The 24,335-nt window shown below is 41.7% G+C and overlaps 1 protein-coding gene across 3 annotated transcripts in view; it reads right to left on the bottom strand.

Moving 5' to 3' along the window:
* Nucleotides 1-24,335, bottom strand: part of sema3d (sema domain, immunoglobulin domain (Ig), short basic domain, secreted, (semaphorin) 3D) — a 305,816-nt gene that overhangs the window by 138,290 nt on the left and 143,191 nt on the right. For all 3 annotated transcript variants that reach the window (XM_080207776.1, XM_080207777.1, XM_080207778.1), the window contains 3 exons: nt 11,825-11,887; nt 4,276-4,395; nt 3,984-4,077 (listed from right to left, as the gene is read on the bottom strand). In XM_080207776.1, coding sequence (XP_080063902.1) covers nt 3,984-4,077; nt 4,276-4,395; nt 11,825-11,887 — 277 coding nt within the window. The remainder of the gene's footprint in view (nt 1-3,983; nt 4,078-4,275; nt 4,396-11,824; nt 11,888-24,335) is intronic.

The following is a 24,335-nucleotide window of genomic DNA, read 5'->3' as shown; positions in this document are numbered from 1 at the left end:
CCACCCAACTGTATTGGAAATTTCATCTGGCTGCAGCTTCGATTGTTCTACCCGCCCTCTGAAGAATCACTTTCCTTTCACAACAACTGACAGTGTGGATCTCTTAGTGTTTTTCACAACATGTTCAAAGTCAAAGAAATCTTAGACATCACAGTCGGAAAGATTTGTGAGTGAAATTTCTTCGGCATTTTTACAATCTATGGTGCAAGGATCAGAAATCATGTTGCTCGTTATATTTGGATAAAAGTATAGCCACAGTTAAATTGTTTTCAGAATATAGAATCACTGGTTCAAAGGGGTGAGGCTCTCATTAAACACTGTGAGAAATGGGTTCACGCTGATTCACTGGTATCAGATGTCAATGTTTTCCACAGATATAATTCAGCACAACTATTGGAACTCATTAAAAAAGTTTCATGATAAAACTCCATCTTACAGGGGTCCTCATCCAATTTATTCCTTTGGTATAAATTAATTATTTATTAATCTCGGGTTCATTCATATCTGGACATCAGGTGCTTAGGCATATTTAACAGTTCCTGTATCACAAAATAATGAAAGGGAAGGCGTCATCTTCACTAGTCAGGGCAATGAGAGTGAGAAAGAGACATTTCAGATATTACACAGGGTGGCATGATGGCACAGTGGTTAGCATTGCTGCCTCACAGTGCCAGGGACACGGGTTCAATTCCAGCCTCGGGTCACTGTCTGTGTGGAATTTGTACATTTTCCTCATGTCTGCGTGGGTTTCCTCCCGGTGCTCTGGTTTCCTCCCACAGTCCAAAGATGTGCGGGTTAGGTTGATTGGCCATGCTAAAATTGTCCCTCAGAGTCAGTGGATAAGCAGGGTAAATCTGTGGGGTTATGGGAATAGGGCCTGGGTGAGATTGTTGTCAGTATAGACTCAATGGGCCGAATGGCCTCCTTCTACATTGTAGGGATTCTATGAGATTCTTCTATGAGATAGTTATCACTGGAGTTCTTACAAATTATATGTTTTGGGGAGCAATGGTTCAACCTTCCGATAACATACTGGTTAGGTTCATTGGCCGTGCTAAATTCTCCCTCAGTGTACAAAAACAGGCACCAGAGTGTGGCAACTAGGGGATTTTCACACTAACTTCATTCCAGTGTTAATATAAGCCTACTTGTAACCCTAATAATGAACCTTAAAACTTTAACATACATGCCATGCACACAGCCAGTATTCAGTCTTGCTTTGGGAAGCTAGTGATTCCACCAGCAGACTAAATTCCAAAAAGAAAAAGTCATGAGAAAAATCCACACAAGGAACTCTACTCAAAGACCCCAAGCCTAAAGAAACAACAAAAACCACGCCAAGATTATACTACAGTCGGGCCTGGTCTCTGAATCTTCCAACTAAACGTATTAATATATCAGAACTTGATATACTAACAGTCTGAGATTAAGTCAGTCTGTTCAGAACCTTGATGTCACATTTGATCCCAAGCTGAGTTCCTGACCTCATTTGCATAGTGTTACAGGACAATGTCTGACATCCAGCTGTCAAAAAACCGGAGATGTACAAAACCTACATTGTTATAATGTGCAGTGCATCAATTTTAACTGAAAAAAATTAAAGACTCACCTGAACAGCTTCCCTTGGCGCTGCATTGATGCTGTGTGCCAGTCTATTCCTGCATTACAAGTGACCATGGGCTCCACCCAACTCAGCCCGACCCAAACCACCCATCGGCCCAACCATCAAAACTGAAATCTGGCAAGAGCCACAATCTGGCACAAGCTCAGTCATCACCGAATCCCTACAGTGCAGAAGGAGGCTATTTGGCCCATCAAATCTGCACCAACCACAATCCCACCCAGGCCTGATCCCCATAACCCCATGCATTTACCCTAGCCAGTCCCCTTGACACTAAGGAGCAATTTAGCATGGTCAATTGACCTAACCTGCACATTTTTGGAACGTGGGAGGAAACCAGAGCACCTGGAGAAAACCCACGCAGACACAGGGAGAATGCGCAAACTCCATACAGACAGTGACACAAGCTGGGAATTAAACTTGGGTCTCTGGCACTGTGAGGCAGCAGTGCTAACCACTGTGCCACCATGCCACCCCAAGTCCTGGGGTTGCTGGTTTTGAGACATGGCACCTTTACTCAGACTGCCTATTTCCACCTCCATAACATGACCTGACTTCACTCCTATCTCAGCTCATCTACTGCTGAAACCCTCACTCATGCTGTCATTGCCTCTATATTCCACTATTCCAACACATCCTGGCTGGTTTCCCACATTCTGCCATCTGTAAACCTGGGAACATCCAAACATCTGTTGCCCGTATGTTGACTCACATCAAGTCCTGTTCCCGACCACCCCTACATTTGGCTCACAGTTAAGCAGCATTGTGATTGTAACATTTTAATCCTTGTTCTCAAGCTGCTCTATGGACTCACCCCTCCCTATCCCTGCAATCTCCTGAAGCCCCAGAAATCTCTGACATATCTACACTCCTTGAATTCTGGTCTCTTGAGCAGCCCTAATTTTAATCGCTCCATCACTGGTGTCTTCAGCTGCCTCTGTCCTGAGCTCTTGAATCCCCTCCTTAGACTTCTCCATCTCACTACCCTGTTCTCCTTCTAAAAACATCTCCACCTCACTATCTCAGTCTTCTAAAAACCTCTTTGACCAAAATTTTGATTACCTGACCTAATATCTCCTCATGTGGCCCAATATCATTCTTTGATTTCTCAAGCTCCTTTGGGTGTTTCAGGACACTAATGATGTTCTACAAATATAACTTATTACATCACATATAACAGAAGTGTCATGGGATTAGCGTTTTGTAAAATTATTGAGTAAAATCTATCCCTTTAAATATGTGAGATTTTTTAAAATCGATGGGATGCGGGCATCGCTGTTTGGGTTAGTATTTACTGCCCATCCCTAATTTCCCTCTCCCAAGCACATTAATGAACCAGATGGATTTTTATAACAATCAACAACGCTTTCATGGTTATCATTACACATTTAATTTCTGATTTTTATTGAATTCAAATTTCAACATCTGCTGTGCTGGGATTTGAATCTAGAGCACTATTCATGGGTTACTGGTCCAATGACAATACCATTACGACACCGCCTTCAATCAATTGGGATTGCTTAACAGGAGATACAGTGTCATTTGGAAGGATTAGAAGGCAGGACTGTGCTCCAAGTAGTTCAGTAATCTCACTCAATAAGCTGTTTAAGTATTGCCCAAAACCACTGGCAGACAAGGAAATCCACCAATATCCTGGTCCAAACATTGGTGCCATGTTGACCTCATTGAGCAAATCAATGCCAGTTCACTTGCTTAATTTATTGACAATTCGCCATGGACATGTCAGTAGGTCAGGGCCACATTGATTGGCAACATCAGTCAATAACTCGTTGTCAGTGTACCTGTCCTTATTCACTGGGCAAGGGGATTGGTGCGTGGAGCAGGGATATGGAGGGAATTAGGCAAAGAAGAATTAGCCTCAGTGTGTGGAGGCTAGAAGTGTTCAGTTGGCCAAAGAATTCATTGGTTCAGTATTTAAGGTGCTCCAGCAACACAAATGTGGATTTTGTACCTCTACACCCAGTTTTAGAGATATTAAAACACACCAAATGATGATTGGGGATGCATTAAATGATGATTCAAAGGAATTTGACTCTTTGGAAAGGCAAATTCCCAACTTCCATTACAAAATATATTGTGACAATTTTTACTGGTTATAAAAACCTTACATTCCAAACCTTATAAAAACCATTTTGCTCAAATCTTAAAATGTTAATAATAGATGCTGGTTGTTTTCTGCAAATAAAAATTACAAAGATATTAATTCTGACAAATAATTGGAACTTCTTTCCTTACACAAGAGGCAGAGTGAAAGTGTAAATAACACTTGGCTGCTGTGTTCCAGCCCGAGGAATTCTCACTTCATTGGGTTTGGGAACAAAGGGGCAATGTTGTTTTTTACCTGTTAACACTGAAGCAAAAGGTTGCTGAGGGTCAAAGGGACATTTCAATCTTCCAGACTCAAGACTGTGAGGGTCCAGTCGAAATACAGGCTCCTGATAAAAAATAAAGATTACCTCTCAGGAATATGTTTTGAATGAATGAATTTCTTTGTATTAAGTGTGCATCATCTATGTAAAATATCAACAAAGTGTTGTGAAAATCCCTTTGAAGGGAGATGATGGATGATATTCATTCCATTTACTGCTTTCCCTGCCATGCACCACTTATAACAGTAGCTAAAATTACATTACCTCTGCCCGGGGTCCCAGCTCAATAAAGGCACACATCGGATGGAAGGCTCCAGTGCCACAGACGTACGCATGGGTCTTGTTATAATTATGAAGGACCCTGATGAAATTTGCACACTCTCTCTGTTCAGGAAACAGAAAGAACCATCAGCAAAGGCATGAAAGGAATAGATTCACAGTGTTGGGTTCTGACTTTATTGATCATTGCTCCTCTGTGTATTGTCCCTACAGAGCTCTGCAGTAAATTCTTTGCTGTGTTTTGTAACCCTCGCTGCAAACTTCTGGACAGATCTGTTTGCATCTGTCACAATATCCTTTAAAAAATTAAAACAATTAAAGATTGTGACATCTCATGGAAAATTACAAAAGAAAATATACTCAACAGCAGAAATATAAACCTGTGGTTGTTAGAGTTATTTACTATCGTAGAGATTCTCGAATTACCCTGTTTTGGGGATGGGGGGTGGGGTAGGAGGACATGGTGGGGCAGTCAGGGAAAGGAGGACACATGGGCCATATTTTCTTAGTCTCAAGATTAGCAGTGTGAAGCACTAGAACATTACTGAGCTGTGTGTCTGCACCACGTCAGCATCCTTCAGTCCCCACACACTCTGATTTCCGCATGAGGTCTGGTGTTTGAAGGAGTGGAACATGCTTTGAAGGGTAAAATTGAAAATGTTGATGCTGGGAGTGAAACAAGCTGAGTCATCGTGCTGTAATAGGAACAGTGAGTGATGGGATAATTCAACAGATCTGGCAGCATCTGCACAGACAGCCCAATGTGACCCTTCCTCAGTTCTGAGCCACAGAGCTGCTTGGATCTGGGATTCACATTTTCTGGGTTTTGATGGAAGTTCTTTAGCATGACACGCTTTCTTCGAATTTTTTTCAAAAAAAGGTCAATCAGTCTATCCTATTTTTCAGATTTGAGGACCAATCCAAACACACCCCCAGGACCAACTTAAGCAATAACAAAAAATTATGAGATTTTATAATTGAGAACTGCACTCCGTGATGGCACATGTACTTCTGGGAAAATAAAAACTGTATTTTATGTTCCAAAATGGTCCCTTTCAGAACTAGTTTCTGGGAGGCACGGTAGCACAGCGGTTAGCACTGCTGTTTCACATCTCCAGGGGCCTGGGTTCGATTCCCGGCTTGGGTCACTGTCTGTGTAGAGTTTGCACATTCTCCTCGTGTCTGCGTGGGTTTGGTCTGGTTTCCTCCCACAGTCCAAAGATGTGCGGGTTAGGTTGATTAGCTTTGCTAAAATTGCCCCTTAGTGTTCTGAGATGTGTAGGTTGGAGGGATTAGTGGGTAAATATGTAGGGAAATGGAGTAGAGAATGGGTGGGATTGTGGCCAGTGCAGACTTGATGGGTCAAATGGCCTCTTTCTGCACTGTAGGGATTCTATTCTATTGTAGTCCCGTCTGCAAGATAATTCCTTGCAAAAACCAGCTTGTTTCCAGTAACTGATCATGTGACCAAATTGCCATGGAGTTAAATAATTGTAAAGCAAAGAATCAATAATGTGAAGGGTTGAGGAAAGTAGAGTCAGTTGTATTGTTCTGTTTTTAATCGGTTTAGCTTAGCACATAGACTGCATAGACTGGGTGAGCCGTAGAGAGGGACTTAATCCAGGTATTATTTTAAACAAGAAATTATCACAATCAACCCTCAAAGAAAAACGTATTACTAAAGCACTGGGAAGACTGTTACACTTTCGGAAATATTTGCAACAAATATTGTAATGGTATAGGTGTTGAAAATTTGTCAGACACTTTGGTCTGTATTTGTTATTTCTTCATGTTTGATAAGATTATTGTGCTCACTGTAACTTGCTTCTATATTCATAATAAACAATGCTTCAAAGTCAACATCAAAAGCACTTACATTCAGTATTAGATTTTAACTTTCAGATCTTAGCAAAATACAAACAGGATGGGACCATCTTACATTTAGGATTATTAACAATATATTTTCTCCATTCACAGTAATAAATGAGCTTTCTTTTCTTAAATTTCATAGTTTCAATTTTCTTGGTAGGTAGTGAAAAAAATCGATTCAAAGGATAATAATTAATTGCCAAATTGTACAACAAAAAGTTCTGCACAAAGTAATTATTGTGTAGGTTGAGTCTAGATGGAGTTTTATGTCATGAATTTATCTTTTGATAGTATTGTCGTCAATTGTTAACAGAATACAAACAGCAGTTTATTTATTAAGAGCTCCTAAAATTCTAAGCTGAAATAGCATAATGCAGCAAAGTCATTGATTTGATCTTCACCTCAGGGTAAGGGAGAATACATCTATGGAACATTCGGTTTAATACGCTTAAATAAAGTGAATTACTGCCATTATTATAAATGTGATGACAGAACAGTCCTCAAGGCCAGAATGATGAAATCTACTAACTAGGGCCCCCATGCAAATTATTCTACAATGAAACCTCAACCCCCATTTCAGAAGCCTGCCCTCTGGGCTTGTGTCAACAGGGGGCTTGGCTGAAACTGCCAAAAAACGTGTTTCATTAATGTGACCCCTAGCACCTAGCAGCAAGAGGTTACATTCACCATATAGTGTGTCACAAAGTCAACCTTTCTGAATGAGATTTTGTAGCTCTGTAATTTGATGTGGGGTCCTGGGAAACCTTTGACACAACTCCTTTTTGCCAAAGCTAATGTTCATTTTCATTTTAAACAAGTTACAATGGTTCTTTTTATCCCAGACACATTCTTTCCAATAGAAGTCCCCTTTAGTAGATCTTACACGAGAAACAAAGTCACTATTAAAGTGTAAGCACACAACATTTAGCATCTAACTGGGCCACACCACCCAAATCATTCAATAATTACACTACACGTGTTACCATGTTGCTTTTCAATAGAAAGTCTTTCATGTTGGAACAGGAGTAAGCCATTCAGCCCCTCTGACTTATTCCACCTAAAAAAAACTGCATCCTGCCTTTACTTATTCCCTTGATTCCATATACCTTCATATCCTTAGCTAGCAACAGCTCTACTCATCACAGGTTTAAAATTATGAACTGATTACCACCATTTACTGCTCTCTGTTGGGAAGAGTTCCATATAACTATCACCCTTTGCTTGGAGTGTTTCCTGACGCCTCTCCTGAAAGTCTGGTGCTGAGTTTAAGGGTATATCCATAATTTGAGACTCTTCCACCAGTGGGAAATGTTTCTCTATATTAACCCTATTAAATCTTAAAAACCTTAATCAACTCACCCTCTGACCCTTATTGAACACATGTTTTTTATGTAATCGCTCCTCATAATTTAAACCTTGGAGCAACTGGTAACATTTTTGCAAGTAGCACAGTAATTCTGTCATTAGCCTAGCAATCCAGGGGCCTGGATTAATGAACTGGTAACGTGAGTTCAAACCCTATCATGGCAGGCAGGGAATTTAAACTCAGCTACCAAATAAATTGGGAATGAAAGCTAATACTGAGAATGGTAACCATGGAACTACTGGATTGTTGGAAAATCCCATCTGGATCATTGATGTCTCTGAGAAAAGGGAACTTTCCAACCTCTTCTTGACTGGGCCTTTATACAACTTCAGATCCTAGTAATGCAGTTGACTTTTATCTGCCCTCTGAAGTGGCTCAGCAAACCATCTGATTGTAGTAAAGGGGGCATTATAGCAGCTTCCAGTCAGCAATATATATCACCACACTCCATGAATAACTGAAATAATGAACGTGCAATGCACACCTTCCAAGGCCAATATTTTCTTTCTAAGGTGTGGCGTGAGAACCGTACACAGTATTCCACTTGTGGTCTAACCAGGATTTTGTATAGCTCTAGAAAACCTACTTTCCCCTAACATTATAACCCTCTCTTTATAAAGGCTAAAACTCCAGAAGTCTTTTTGATTATATTCTGACCCTGAACACAGCATTTTAGTGATCTTTATTCTTTCATGGGACGTGGGTGCCACATTTGATGTGAGGCCAGCATTTGTTGTCCGTCACTAATTGTCCTTGAACTGAGAGGTTCGCTCAGTTATTTCAGAAAAGGAATCAATCACATTGTTGTGGGTCTGGTCACGTGCAGGTCAGACCAAGTAAGGCTGGCAGATTTCCTTCGCTGAAGGGCATTAGTGAATTAGATGAGTCTTTAAAACAATTGATGATTGTTATCATGGTTACCATTACAAGATTAACGTTATATTCCAGCGATGTTAATTGAACTTCAATTCTACCAGCCACCCTGTTAAGATTTGAGCATTAGCCTCAGATCTGGATGACGAATCGAGTGACCATTATCACCTCTGTGGATATGTGCCGGAATTCTACCACCCAGCTTGCCACGGAATTGGAGCAGGTGAGGGGCAGACAACGGAAATATCCGTCGATCTCGGGCTGGAATTTCTGGCCTCACTCGAGCGAGGCCGTAAAATCCCACCCACAGGGCCTTATTTTTGGGTGTGAGGCCATGAACGCGATCCACGCCCGGGTTCGCGCAGATGGCCACTTCACCGAAACCCGGGAATGGCCGTGATCCGATTCACACCCAAAACGGACGCAACGGTGATTTAAATATATTTGCATGTATTTAAATTGAATTAATGAACTGCCTGCCCAAATTTATCAGCATTTCCCCCTTTACCACCATGTTTGCCAATCCGGAATCGCGCCCATAATGGACCCGCTAAATAAAAGTCTGAATCGGGCACTCCAGCTGCTGAAGAGCGAGTTCGGAGCTTCCCATTGGCTCCCTGACTCAGATCGGTGGTGGGGGGTCGGGGGCAGGGAGGCGGGTCAGATCACTCTCTGGTTGGAGGGGGGGGAAGAGGAGGAGGTGGGTCAGATGCATCTCTGGTGGGGAGGGGGTTATGGGGAGGGCTGATTATTATCTGGTGGGGGGAGCTGATCGTTGTCTGGTGCGGGGGGAAGGGCTGGTAGTTATCTGGTGGGGACGGAGGAGAAGGTGGGTCAGATGTTCCTCTGGGAGGTGGGGGGGAGTGAGGCCATATCATTCTCTGGGGGGGGGGGGGGGGGGGGGGGGGGGGTGAGGCCTGAACATTCTCTAGGGAGAGGGAGGGGGGTGAGGCCAGATCATTCTGGGGGGGGGGGGGTGAGGAGGGAGATGGGTAAGATGTATCTCTAGTGGGGGGGGGAGGGGAGGCCCGATTGCTCACTGGTGGGGCGGGGTTTGGGGCGGGGGGGTCCGCTGCCACTCTGCGGACGATTGGTGGAGGGGGAAGGGGGCAGGGATTGTTCTAGGCAGCGGGGGGGGTGGGTGGACAAGGGGGACAGTGATGTCCGTGTGGGCCATCACTCCCACTTTTCGCTCCTGGGCCACTTTCTCCACTTTCTGTGGCCTGAGAGCGATCTAACATGGGCGTACTTTTTGAATTTTTTTCTAACTGCGCATGTGCAGTTCAGAGCTCCAGTTGTTTCGGCCGTGCTAAGCTCCGCCCACAGTGCAAATGGGACCCGCGAGTTTTTTGCAGGCGGAGTGCGTATGGGGGTGCCAGAAAGCAGATTTACAAGCTGGATCTGCACTGCTCCCAGATTCAGCACTTCGAATGAAAATGGTAAAATCAGGCCCATAGTGTGTAAATCTCTTTGAACCAGCACTGTTCCTAGCTTTTCACTCATTAGAAATAATGGGATCTGTCATTTTTCTAGTTGAACAGGTGATCTTTTGTTTACCTACATTGAATTCCCTCTGCCATAGTTCTGTCCAATTACTTAATCTATCACTGCCTCTTTGTAACTTTATGGTCCCGATATTTACCACAATATTTACTCTGTCATCAATCTTTTGTGTCAAAAGAACTAGGAGCAGGAGTAGGCTTTCTGGCCCCTCGAGCCTGCTCCGCTACTCAATAAGATCATGGCTGATCTTTTCATGGACTCAACTCCACTTATCCACCTGCTCACCATGACCCTTAATTCCCTTACTGTTCAAAAATTTACCTATCCTTGCCCTAAAAACATTCAATGAGGTAGCCTCAACTGCTCACATCAGCAGCAACTGTGTCACCAGCTAACATTGTACAGAAGGCTGTCTATTGCGTTAACGAAGTCGTGAATAAATACAGTAAATTGTTGAGGCCCCAGTGGTGATTATTGTGGGACACTTCATTATAATTCAGTACATATCTACTATTCTTACTTTCAGTCTGCTATCAATCTCTTAGCCAGCTCAATAATTGTCCTCAATTCCATGAGCTTTAATGTTAAATAAATTTATGCGGAATCTTAGTGAATATTTTCAATAAGGATCCACATAAACTATTATTTCCAGAGACGTTTCCCATTCATTGCTTTAGTGACTTTCTCAACAATCCACTGTGTTTATTGGAAATGATCTACACTTTACAAATTCATGCTGGCTCCCTCTAATCAGCTCAAATTTCTTTATGTGCATAATTATGTTGTCCTTAATTATAGATTCCAATAACTTTCCCACAACAGCTATTTGATTGATTATATCTGAGTAATTTACCAGGAAACAATAACTCAGGCAGTGTTGGAGTTGAGACAGAACTATAATTGGTCGGGATATTGAAATGTTACACTTGTTCAACAGTATTTCAGAAATTGTACCACTACAGAACAAACATTCAAAACACATCTTCTCGCTCTAGTCCATGTCAATCGAAGTCTATTCCTATGGTCTGCCCAGAAATACGACAGCACAAAAGAAATATATTCTGACAATTTTTTTTTCTGAAAAGTTAAACAGCTTTCCTATTCTGAGACACTGACCTTCTTCTTCAACCATTTCCATTTGTTATCTTAGATTTCCAACATTCACAATGTTATCTTTTGCACCACAAATATCTTCATGATAAAGGTTGTGAATGTAGCCCAATCCATCACATAAACCAGCCTCCCATCCATTGAGTCTGGCTACACTTCCCACTGCCTCGGCAAAGCAGCCGGCATAATTAAGGACCCCCCCACACCCCGGACATTCTCTCTTTCATCTTCTTCCTTTGGGAAAAAGATACAAAAGTCTGAGGTCACGTACCAACTGACTCAAGAACAGCTTCTTCCCTGTTGCTGTTAGGCTTTTGAATAGACTTACCTTTCATTAAGTTGATCTTTCTCTACAGCCTAGCTATGACTGTAACACTACATTCTGCAGTCTCTCATTTCCTTCTCTATGAATGATATGTTTTGTCTGTATAGTGTAAGAACAATACTTTTCTCTGTATGGTAATACATGTGACAATAATAAATCAAATCAAATCAAAAATCTTCAGTCACTGCTGCACTTTGCCAACTTCATACCTTGTTGACCAACATAAGTATATATGTTTTCTCTCTCAGTGAGTAATGATCCACACATCCTGGGACCTGCATAGAGTAATACACCCCCCCTGTAATCCAAGCCCCGTAATATACTGAAGAACCACAACTTAGATATGGAATATCCCATCAATCTGTCTGATTGTCATTGGTTGTTTAAATGTCAATTACCCAATCGAAAAATTCATACCAGAGGTACAACAGTGTATGGCAATCTTTCTTCCAATGAAAAGTTACCATAATAAAATAACTGATACTTACAAATGGATGTTTCCCCGTTAATTTGCACATTTCAACTCTTTCTTTGGTTCCAGGCCAGTGAATCTGTAAAATAAAATAATCTTTGTAAGTTCGGTACAATACGCACAATTATTATGTTGCTGTTCTTCTCAAGAAAGAAAAATGTGTGCAATCCTGAAACACAGAGTTGAGTTATTTTGTGGGGATATACAGCCAGGGAGCTGCAGGTTTGATCCTCAGTGACTTTATCTCAACCAAAATTGAAGGGAGAGCACGAAGATTTAAATAATAATCACCCCCATTCCACTCATTCTAGTGAAGGATAAGTAACAATCAACCAGAGTTAAGGCCTGTGAATCTCATCCAAGAGCTTACAAACTTAAATAAATTCTTGCCTCGGAGTCGAATAGCTGTGGATTCAATTCTCATTCCAGAGACATGAGCACAAAAAGATAAGGCTGACACTCCAGTGCAGTGCTGAATGTTGACTTGACAGGGGTGAAGTTAAACCAAGGTCCCCTCTTGAGTGGATATAATATATCCCAGGGCACAGTTTTGTACATAGAACATAGGGATTAGGAGCAGAATTTGGCAAATTTGACCCTTCAAGCCTGCGCCGCCATTCAATTAAATCATGACTGATCTCTCCCTGGTCTCAAATCCACCTTCCCACCTGTTCCCCATTTCCCTCTTTCCCATTTTTTATTAGAAATATATCTATCTCCTCTTGAAACCATTCAATGATTCAGATTCCACCGTGCTTTGGGGCACGAGTTCCACAAATTCACCACCCTCTACGAGTAGTTCCTCCTTATCTCAGTTTTAAATCTACCACCTCACAGCCTATACTCTAGATTGACCTCTTACTCTAGATTGCCCCATAAGGCAATTACTCTACAATTACTCTATCAATCCCTCTTAAAATTTTATACACTTCAATCAGGTCCCCTCTCATCTTTCTAAACTCCGAGTACAAGCCCAAACTGTTCAATCTCTCCTCGTACATCAACCTCTTCATTCCTGGAATCAATCTGGTGAACCTCCTCTAAACCATCTCCAATGCCACCACATCCTTCCTCAAATAAGGAGACCAAAACTGGGCACAATACTCCAGCTGTGGTCTCACCAACACCCTACACAACTGCAACAACACTTCTCTACTTTTATACTCCAGTTCCTTTTGCAATAAATACCAACATTTCATTTGACATTTTTATTACGTGTGACACCTGTATTCTGAATTCCCATGATGAAGAGAACTGATTCGTGGTGCTTTGATCAATATTTTCCAGCTCAATCATCATCAGGAAAATAGATATCTGGTTGCCATCATAATTTTCTGTTGGAGTTCACTGGCTGCAAATTGGTCGCCACATTTCCAAAATTACAACAATAACTAAATATTGTGCTTTGAGACATGCAGTTGTTACGAAAGGTTCTGTATCAATAAAAGTCAAGTTTAGGGCAATTGCCCACTGATAGAAATTTCATAGGATCCTACAGTGTAGAAGGAGGCCATTCGGCTCAATGGGTCTGCACCAACCACAGTCCCACCCAGGCCCTATTCCCATAACCCCACACATTTACCCTGTTAATCCCCTGACACTAGGGTCAATTTAGCATGGCCAATCAACCTAACCCTCATATCTTTGGATTGTGGGAGGAAACCAGAGCACCCAGAGGAAACCCACGCAGACACGAGGAGAACATGCAAACTCCACAGGCAGTGACCCGAGGCTAAAATTGAACCCATGTCGCTGGCGCTATGAGGTAGCAGTGCTAACCACTGTATCACCATGCCAATTAATTTCTGGGTTTATACATGAGGACGGGTCAATTAAGTGAGTTCCTGGAGGGTCACTTGAGCAATTCTTTCAGGCAATCAAAGGGATTTGAAAATATAATCCTGACTAATACTTAGATTCACTCATGTGAATGCAAAATCAACCTAGTGAATCTCTTCTGCAATTCCTCCAGTGCCAGTATATCCTTTCTCAAATAAAAAGACCAAAACTGTCCACAATACTCCGGGTGTGGCCTCACCAGCATCTTATACAGCTGCAACATAACCTCACTGTTTTTAAACTCCATTCTTCTAACAATGAAGAACAAAATTCCATTTGCCTTCTTAATTATCTGCTGCACCTGCAAACCAACTCCTTGAGATTCCTGCACAAGGACACCCAGGTCCCTCTGCACAGCAGCGTGCTGCAATTTTTTACTATTTAAGTAACAGTCCACTTTGCTGGTTCTCCTACCAAAATGAATGACCTCACATTTATCAACATTGTACTCCTTCTGCCAGACCCTTGCCCACTCACTTAGACTGTCAAAATCCCTTTGCAGACTTTCAGTGCTCCCTGCACACTTTGCTCTGCCATTCATCTTAGTATCATCTGCAAACTTTGACACACTTGGTCCCCAATTTCAAATCATTTATCTAAGTTGTAAACAATTGCGGTCCCAACACTGATCCCTGAGGCACACCACTAGTCACTGATCGCCAACCAGAAAAACACCCATTTACCCCCCACTCTTTACTGTCTGATAGTTAACCAAGCCTCTATCCATGAGTTGGAAGAAGGAACTGAAGGCACTGTTGCTAAGTTTGCAGATGATGCAAAGATATGTAGAGGGACAGGTAGTATTGAGGAAACGGAGGGCTGCAGGATGACTTGGACGGGTTAGGATAGTGGGCAAAGAAGTGGCAGATAGAATACAATGTGGAAAAGTGTGAGGTTATGCACTTTGGAAGGAGGAATGGGGGCATAGTCTATTTTCTAAATGGGGAAATGCTTAGGAAATCAGAAACACAAAGGGACTTGGGAGTCCTCGTTCAAGATTCTCTTAAGGTTAACGTGCAGGTTCAGTCGGCAGATAGGAAGGCAAATGCAATGTTAGCATTCATGTCGAGAGGGCTAGAATACAAGAGCGGGGATGTACTTCCAAGCTGTATAAGGCTCTGATTGGAGCCCATTTGAAGTATTATGAGCAGTTCTGGGCCCGCTATCTAAGGGAGAATGTATTGGCCTTGTGAAAGGTCCAGAGGTGGTTCACAAGAATGAACCCTGGAATGAAAAGTTGTCAGATGAGGAACGGTTAAGGACTCTGGGTCTGTACGCATTGGAGTTTAGAAGGATGAGGGGGGACCTTATTGAAATTTACAGGATACTGTGACATCTGGATGGAGTGGACATGGAGAGGATGTTTTCACTAGTAGGAACAAAAAGTAGAACCAGAGGGCACAACCTTAGGCTGAAGGGAAAATCCTTTAAAACAGAGATGAGGAGGAATATCTACAGCCAGAGAGTGGTGAATCTGTGGAACACTTTGCCGCAGAAGGCCAGATCATTGAGTGTCTTTAAGACAGGGATGGATATGTTTTTGGTTAGTAAGGGGAGCAGGGTTTATGGGGAAAAGACAGGATAATGGCGATGAGGAGAATATCAGCCATGATTGAATGGTGGAACAGACTCGATGGGCCGAGTGGCCTAATTCTGCTACTATGTCTTATGGTCTTATAGAGTAAGAGCAAAGCTCGTGGTAAATAAATTATCTGCTGCTTTGATTCAGGGAAAGAGACTTACTCCTTGGTTTAAATTCACAAAGAGCTCTAACAAACTTAAAGTTACAGTAAGAAGTCGCACAACACCAGGTTAAAGTCCAATAGGTTTATTTGGAATCACAAACTTTCGGAGCACTGTTCCTTCATCAGTGCAAACATCCTCTTTACATCTACTCCATCCAGTATCCTGTAAATTTCAATAAGATCCCCCTTCATTCTTCTAAACTCCAATGAGTACAGACCCAGAGTCCTCAACCTTTCCTCATAGATATGGGGTCCACCCCAGTCCAACACCGGCACCTCCACCTCAAATTTAAATGAGCAAACTCTGAAATCTAGTACAAAATAAGATATCTGAATATTGTCATTTCAAATTCAACTCTAAAACAAAATCAGCAAAAAGCTACAGTATAAAATTATCTGGCAAACTCATCGTGCTCCATTTGTACACACTTTTCATAATAAGACAGAGGGTCCAAAACTGCAAATGATTACATCCTTTGCTTATAGTGTCTCATTGTATTATTTTTTTCCCTGTTGGCAAAACAGTTTTCATTAGAAAACATTTGGGTTTGAGCCAAAGGAGAATTAATTTGGGGCGCGGAATCTTGCTGGCTTTCAATCTACTCAACATGCTTCCCATTTAAAAAGTTCCTCCTCCAATGCATGTTGAAGTTTCTCATTTTTATAACTTCCTGATTTAATTGTTAAGGACAAAGGAATACTGTGCTATTAGATGCTGATGATGATTGCCTTTGGCACACAGGAGCTAGCATATTGTTACAAACTGAATTCACAGGATACTGCACTGAGGACTGAAAGAAAATGAAAGATTTTATTGTGACAGTGAAAGCATAAAACATTCCCTTTTGTAAAGTGACAGTATTCACCATTTAAAATAGAAATATGCTAACGGTTTGCACTTTCCAATAAATGTTGCAATTATGCTTTATTTCTTGAGATCAGTTTTCTTTATGCTGTAGAGGTCATACGAAGTTCGCTTCCACACATTGCTAAATATCTGGATTGCAAAAGTTGTTTCTGATTACACTTTTTCCCCCCTATTTTTTCCAGTCTGACTCCCTCTCAGTGCAATGGTAACACTTGAAGCTGTGCTTTTAAATTATCAAAGCATTAATACGTCTGAATGTGAGCTTTCAGTAGGAGTTTCATGCATTGTTTTTTTTTAAACTGGATTTCAAGGTGCAGACAGAGAGAGCGAAGGAAGATGGAGATCAGCGATGAAGACAGAGCAACATTAGACAGAAAACAACTCTTTCATATGAATAATTCATGAAAAAGTAATTGGGGATCAGGATTCACTTTTTAATCATAGAAACCATAGCCTTTTGGCCCTTCTTGTCTGTGCCAAACCATTTTTTGCCTAGTCCCACTGACCTGCATTTGGACCATATCCCTCCACACCCCTCTCATCCATGAACCCACCCAAGATTTTCTTAAATGGTAAAAGTGACCCTGCATTTACCACTTCATCCGGCAACACATTCCATACTCCCACCACTCTCTGCGTGAAGAAGCTCCCCTAATATTCCCTTTAAACTTTTCTCCTTTCACCCTTAACCCATGCCCTCTGGTTTTTTTCTCCCACAGCCAGAGTGGAAAAAGCCTGCTTGCATTCACTCTATTGACACCCATCAAATTGTTCAAGATGTTTCTGAAAATATCCTGCTAGCTGGGAAATCTCAAATTCTTCAATTTCCCATAAATAGGATTGGTGGAATGGAGAGGAAAATCAGCCAAGTAGGAGATCAGCAATATTGGGAAAACACATGATTTAAAGTTAACGAATAAAGGATGCAAGTCTGATCAGAGTTATCTACAAATCTCTTGGTAATATTAACGTATCGATACAGAGATTAGGGAAACATGTAGCAAAATAAAGTGTTTATTGTGGTAGATGTTAATTTCCGCATAGATTGGGTGCCACAAAAAATAATAGATACAATTTAAGATACAATTTATTTCTTGACTGCTTTAACGTAGTTTTTGTGATGTGTAGACATCCCTGGTAAGGGTAGTATTTATTGACCATCTTTAATTGCCGAGTTGTTCCCTCAAACCTCATATGACCTCTACAGCAGAAAGAAAACTGATCTTAAGAAATAAAGCATAATTGCAACATTTATTGGAAAGTGCAAACTGTTAGCATATTTTAGCTCAGTGGGCTGGACAGCTGGTTTTTGACGTAAAGCAACACCAACAGCGTGGGTTCAATTCCCGTACCGGCTGAGGTTATTCATGATACCCCCTCCTGAGGTATGATGATCTTCAGATTAAATCACCACCAGTCAGGTCTGCCCCTCAAAAGGAGAGAACAGCCTGTGGTCATCTGGGACTATGGTGACTTTATTTTAGAATCAACGAGAAAAGGTCAGACTGGTTTAATAACAAACCAAAATTAATTAAACCTCAATCTTGCAAGCAGTAGGAATAACACAAATTAATTTAATACTAAGCTTCAGTGGGTGAAGGGAGACTCAGAAAATGATATACATTGCATTGTTAAAACTGAATTCAACTGTGTGAGTTGCTGAAATCAGAATCTCAGTGAATATCAATTCACACAATGGTGGCAGGTCTCGATCGTGCTGCAGTGCAAATATCGATGGCTTCCTTGAGTGATTGATGAATAGGTTAGCATTGTCAAATGCGCATAAAGTCACCGCATTGCTATCATTATGCCAATCCAGTATGGTCTTTGCAAATGTGAAGGAATTCGTGTGGGAAAACCTGTTCAAAACTGGTTGTAGTAACTCACCCAAATACTTGGCCAATTCACGCTTCACAGAACTGGTCATAGTTAAGATGGGGCGTAAAGGGACATCGCTTTTGTCTGTCTTGAGCAGCCTATGTGTACATAGATGCAATGAGCCTTGAAAACAAATTCCATCACATATATCACCCGGTAGCTCATTGCTCTGACACCAGTCCAACAAATGGTGCTTTAAGTCTGCTTTTGAGCAAGACCGTCTGAGTGACAGGACACTGGATACAAATTTGGATTTGTCATTAAAAAGGGCATGCATTTTATTAAATTACATTTCTTAAGGATAATTATTCCGGTCCCTTTGTCAGGTTTAGTTAGTCATGTTTGGGATGCCCTTGAGGACTCAAAACGCTACCAGACATCACGCTGCATGTGAAAACCAGCCAATCAGAATGGCACAATGGCGCTAGGTCAACTCGGAGCGATTTTAAGGAGTCAGTGTGTTTGGTGAATGCCGGTTTGTGGTGGGATAACTGGGACTATAGGATCTGACCTCAGCAAATACCTCTTCCCATTCGATGTGGGACAAAGGCACATCAAAACTGAAACCACGCGCAAAAACAAACTCCTCGCTTTCAGAGTACCTGGGCAGAGAGATTTACAACATGTGCCAGTATCATTGTGTTCCCAAACTGCTTCTGCTTTAGTGAATTCACAGTATAGGTGTGTTTCAAACAGGTTTTGTTTATGGTGCGATCACCTATTAAAGCACAATGGTGGCATAAACACATCAAACCAAAACATGAAAGAGATTTGCCACCTCAGACCAAGCGCAGTGTTGAGCAGGGAATAAATTAGTAACAGTGTGACCAATCTGTTCAATCACATCTCATATAAATTCTTGCTGTGTCTCACTTTAGCCTCTTCAATACAATTAAATAAATAAAAACTGGCACACGCTTGGATTTAACACACTGCCAAAAAAATCTGAAAGATAATTTCTGAACTGTTTCTAACTTACCAATAAGCCAAACTATGTTGTTGATATTTCAAATTTGTTCATTGTTGTACCTCTATCTCAGGTATACAAACAGCCATTTGGTAGTACAGAATTTGGGCATCAGTGAAAAAAGATACATGTTGTCGAAGTTTTCATCTTGTAATTATTTGTGCAATTCGCAAGACTATCAAATGTAATGGGAACAACAATCTGTACTGCAAGAGAAGAGAGTGCTGAATGTTTCAACTAAACAAAATAGGTGACAACCATCCTGGTGTTCATTCCTCTTGGCAATGTTTTGAGCAATCAGAATCAACCCTTTCTGGCTCGAATTTCAACAAAGCTTGGCAGATAATTGTCAGTTTTAGCTAACTGTTACATTCTCTATGGCACAACTGTACCAGAGTCAAGGTGCCAACAGATTAGCAGTTTCTTGTATCCCCTTTATATTCTGCAATCTTGCAAGATGTCCTGATGAGTGCAAGATGAAAAGATTCAACAAAACGTGTCTTTTCTTCAGCAATATTCAAATTCTATGGATAAAAAGAATGTTCAATGGTGTTGAGGTCCCACGAAAGATGGGAGCAGATGAGACAATGAAAGGTTTGAATAAGTTTCAGGCAGGCAGTCGTGAGCTTCACCCAAGTTGGAAATGTTTTGTTGTCGCAGACCCTGCACTGTCCCAGGCTGTAACATCTGCCTCATTGTTGGTGCCTCTGTGCATGTGTAGGAATCTCCCTGCCTAGTGTTGTAAATACAACCATTGCTCTAAGTTTAGAAAATTGTGCCATTATCTAATCAAAATCATCAAAACGAGGAAGGGATTTGATGGACTAGACTCAGAAATGATTTATTCCAGTGGGAATTTAAAAAGAAGAGGATAATGTGAAATTTTGATCTAGCGCTTTTCAGAGTGAAATCAGGAAGGACTTTTTCAGATAGAGCAAATTGGAAATCTGGAGCCAATCACTGAGAGGACTTGGTCAACTGAAATTTCCAAGATTGAGATTGATGGATTGATGTTTGGTAAAGCTATGAGGGATACGAAACAAAAGTAAGAAAATAGAACTGAACTATAGTTTTGTTGTCATTAACCTGAATTACAGACTCTCTGTGTGAAGTTTTCACATTCTCTCTGGGTTTGCTCCGGTTTCTTCCCACAGTCCAATGATGCACAGGTTAGATGGATTGGCCATGCTAAACTTGTCCCAAGATATTTAGATTAAAGGGATTATTGAGATAAATTGGTGGGACCTCTGCTGTTTGTAGTATATATAAATGATCTGGAGGAACATGTGGGCAGTCTGATTAGTGGAGTTGCTGATGCTGTTGAGGATACAATAGGATACAGATAGATTGGAGACTTGGCCATAGAAATGGCAGATGGAGTTTAATCTGGACAAATGCGAAGTGATGTGTTTTGGAGGATCAAATTTAGATACGAATTATACTGTAAATGGCAAAACCCTTAGGAACAATAACATACAGAGGGATCTGGGCGTGCAGGTCCAGAGTTCCACAGGTGGCCAAGGTGATTAAGAAGGCACATGGCATGCTTGTTTTTGTCATTTGGGACATTGAGTACAAGAGTTCGGAAATCATGTCGCAGCTGTATAAAACCTTAGGTAGGAAATATTTAGAGTATTGTGTGCCGTTCTGGTCACCACTCTATCAGAAGGACATGGAAGCTTTGGAGAGATTGCAAAGTAGGTTCACCAGGATGTTGCCTGGTCTCAAGGGTGTTCATAGAATTATACAGTCATAGAGATTTAGGAAACAGGCCCTTTGGCCTAACTTGTCCATTCTGCCCTTTTTTTCAAATTTCTAAGCTAATTACAATTGCCCACATTTGGCCCATATCCCTCTATTCCATCTTACCCATGTAACTGTCTAAATGCTTTTCAAAAGAAAATAATTATACCTGCCTCTACTCCTACCTTTGGCAGCTTGTTCCAGACACTCGCCATCCTCCGTGTGAAAAAATTGCCCCTCTGGACACTTTTGTGTCTCTCCCCTCTCATCTTAAACCTACGCCCTCTAGTTTTAAACTTCCCTACCTTTGGGAAAAGATGTTGGCTATGAGGAGAGGTTGAGTAAACTAGGATTGTTTTCACTGGAAAGATGGAGGTTGAGGGGAGACGTGATCGAGTCTACAAAATTATGAGAGTCATAGACAGGGGGGGGATAGTCAGAGGCTTATTTCCCAGGGTGGAAGTGTCAATTACAAGGGGACACAGATTCAAGGTGAGAGGGGTAAAGTTTAAGGGAGATGTGCACGGATAGTTTTTCACACAAAGAGTGGTGAGTGCCTGGAACGAGCTGCCAGAGGTTATGGTGGAAGCAGGAACATTAGCAACATTTAAGAGGCATCTGGATGCGTACATGAATAGGGGGGATATATTCAGAGTAAGGGCAGAAGGCTTTTCTTGAATTAGGGCATAATGATTGGCACAGGCTCAGAAGACCTGTTCCTGTGCTGCACTTTTCTATGTTCTCTGTTCTTAAATGCGTGAAGATACCTGGATAGGATAGGAGGGCCTGGGATGCTCTGTCAGTGAGTCAGAGCAGACTCAATGGGCCAAATGGCATCCTTATACACTGTCAGGATTCTATAATTCTCTAGATAGGCTGAATGGAGTGGGCCTGCTCTGAACATTTTGTTTTATGTCATTAATCTGACTATTAACCCAAAATGATGTTCAAATTCACCTCATGTATCGGGTATGTTTCAAAACCTCTTGATTAGGTGGGGAATTATGTAACAATACATTCTATCAAAAACTGAAGAGGAAACTGATAGCATCTGACAGTGACTGTGAAATACAAAATTCAGGCTCTGAATATGAACTGCGGTTAAACAAACTCAACCAAGGATGTAGGTTTTTGTGGTGTAAATAATTCAGTGTAAACGATACATGTAACTTGCAAGGAATTTATTTGAATTCTGTAGCAGTTTAGGTCATTAATCTAATGAAATTCAACCAAGTCTTTTAACAAAATGGTCTAAAACATGTTTGTTTCATTGAAGGTCAGCACAGAAATGGTAAGGAATCTGACCGTTATTTGTGTGGCCGTATCAAGTGCACTTTAACTTGGCACGACTTCAAGAGTCAATCTTCTCATTCGAGCTCTGAAACTTGTATCAGATTAGCAGAAGAAGTGGGTGGGCCAACATCTGCTTAGAAGTAGCTTTCCTCCAGTGTCTAGATGAAAGGCTTCAGATTCATTTATTCAATAAAATGATTTCCTCCCTTTATCCTTTCAGCCATATAAACAATGAGTTAAGGCAGCAAGTAACCACCTGGGCCAGCCTGTCCCACACAAATAGTAGAGCTTGTATAGCACAACATACAAAGTTTCCATCCCCATCCTGAACCAGAATCTCCCCGAGGAAGGGATTGGGGGGGAGGGGGACAGGAGGGGGACGTGGGGGGGAGTTAAAGGAACCAAAATGCCCAACACCAATTTGTGGAAATTACTTTGTAAACACAAGGCAATCAAAACTAGTCTGGGAGATCACTCCGGCCACGATAATTCCTGGCAGATTTTAATCTTTCCTCCATGATTCCAACGAAACAGTGCCTGATAACCAGGGTCATTTATGGTAGCAGAGTGCACCAAATTTGGCTTCAGCTGCATGGCATTCCAGGATGTTGAATTCATACTTCTCACACATCACAATCGTATCCATTTCTGATCAGGCTAACACACTGGACTAAATTAAAAGTTTATTTTTATTACATGACATGCTCCAGGATTTTGGTTCTTTATATTCTGCCATTCCCTCTATCTTTCTGTAAAGACTGCAGGTTGCTGGCCTTGGAGATAGCCCATTCCTCGGCTCCTGTACTTGTTGGAGCCTTGGCTCAGGGTAATTCTTGTTTTGAAAGAAAAATTTATTGGATATTTGTGTTGGTTCATTGTGCACCTAACTGAGATCCTGATTGTTATTACTGTTAATTATAAAACAGCCAGTCAAATCATTATTTGGGCTTCTAAATTTCAGCTGGTAGCGATAGACATTTGATTGCTGAGAAATACATGAAGTGTCAATGATCTCTGCTGGACTATAGTTCCTTCATCCAGGGAACTAAAGGCCTCTCCGCACTGGCTCCTTCCAAAACCTCAAATCTGAATGGGATTTACAATATGGCAAATGGTAAGAGTAAATGTGTTCCATTATTTCAAGTACAGCATTTTGGAAGAATTACTGCACTATCCTTGACTCAAGTCAGATTCGCAAATACATCCGGCATTGTATGAGGATTTGTCATATCAGTACACATACCTTGCCAAGAATAAGAACTGTTAGTTCCCGGTAACCTATGAAGGTTGTTGTTGGTATTTGCAATAGTTTGATATGTTCGAGGTCATTTGAAGTATTTAATAGACACCCTTAACAGCTGCTGTAATATCAGGGTCAGGATTTCTGTGAATCAATGGGGACACAGTTGGGGGTGGGGACAGAAGTGGACAGGCATTCCACTGGCCAGCCTACTAGCCCTCAGACACCATTCCACCCCCGACCCAGTTTGGGAATCATGATGTGGGGATGTTGGCATTGGACTGGGGTAAACACAGTAAGAAGTCTCACAACACCAGGTTAAAGTCCAACCAGTTTATTTGATAGTAATCCCACAAGCTTTCGGAAACAGTGTTCCTTCATCGGGTGTGTGGAAAGGCTAACCTGGAGGCAGCAAGTTAAGCTCATAAAGAAAGGTGAACTGGAATCTCCTCAATGCATTCAGCAGCTGAACTGCTGCCTGCTGAGGGGCAAGACTCGAGGGAGACTCTCCGAGATCCCTCCCAGCTATCTGCTCACAGCTATGGTTACAAGCAGACCTGTGATGATTGTCTCTCCTCAATGCTGCTGCAGCAGCAAGTCTGGCCAATGTTTAACCCAAATCTATAGAAGGTGTTGAGAAGGTGTCCAAAGATGTGCGGGTTAGGTTGATTGGCCATGCTAAGAAATTGCCCCTTAGTATCCAGGGATGTGTAGGTTAGAGGGATTAGTGGGTATAATATGTCAGGATATGGGGGTAGAACCTGGGTGGGATTGTGTTCGGTGCAGACTCGATGGGCCGAAGGGCCTCTTTCTGCACTGTAAGGTTCTGTGATTCTATGAAGCTGCCTCAAGATGGAGGTGCCCTCCCCCTCCCTTACCTGCAATGGCAGGTTGCAGCAACTTGTGTACAGGAAGATTCCTATTGGTCCTCCAGCCTCAGGGTCCTACCTGTCA

This window comes from Carcharhinus amblyrhynchos, chromosome 19, assembly GCF_965287045.1.
Source record: "Carcharhinus amblyrhynchos chromosome 19, sCarAmb.v2.hapA, whole genome shotgun sequence".
Lineage (NCBI taxonomy): Eukaryota > Metazoa > Chordata > Chondrichthyes > Carcharhiniformes > Carcharhinidae > Carcharhinus > Carcharhinus amblyrhynchos.
Note: the sequence above shows the minus strand (reverse complement) of the source record. Positions and strands in the feature narration are given on the sequence as shown.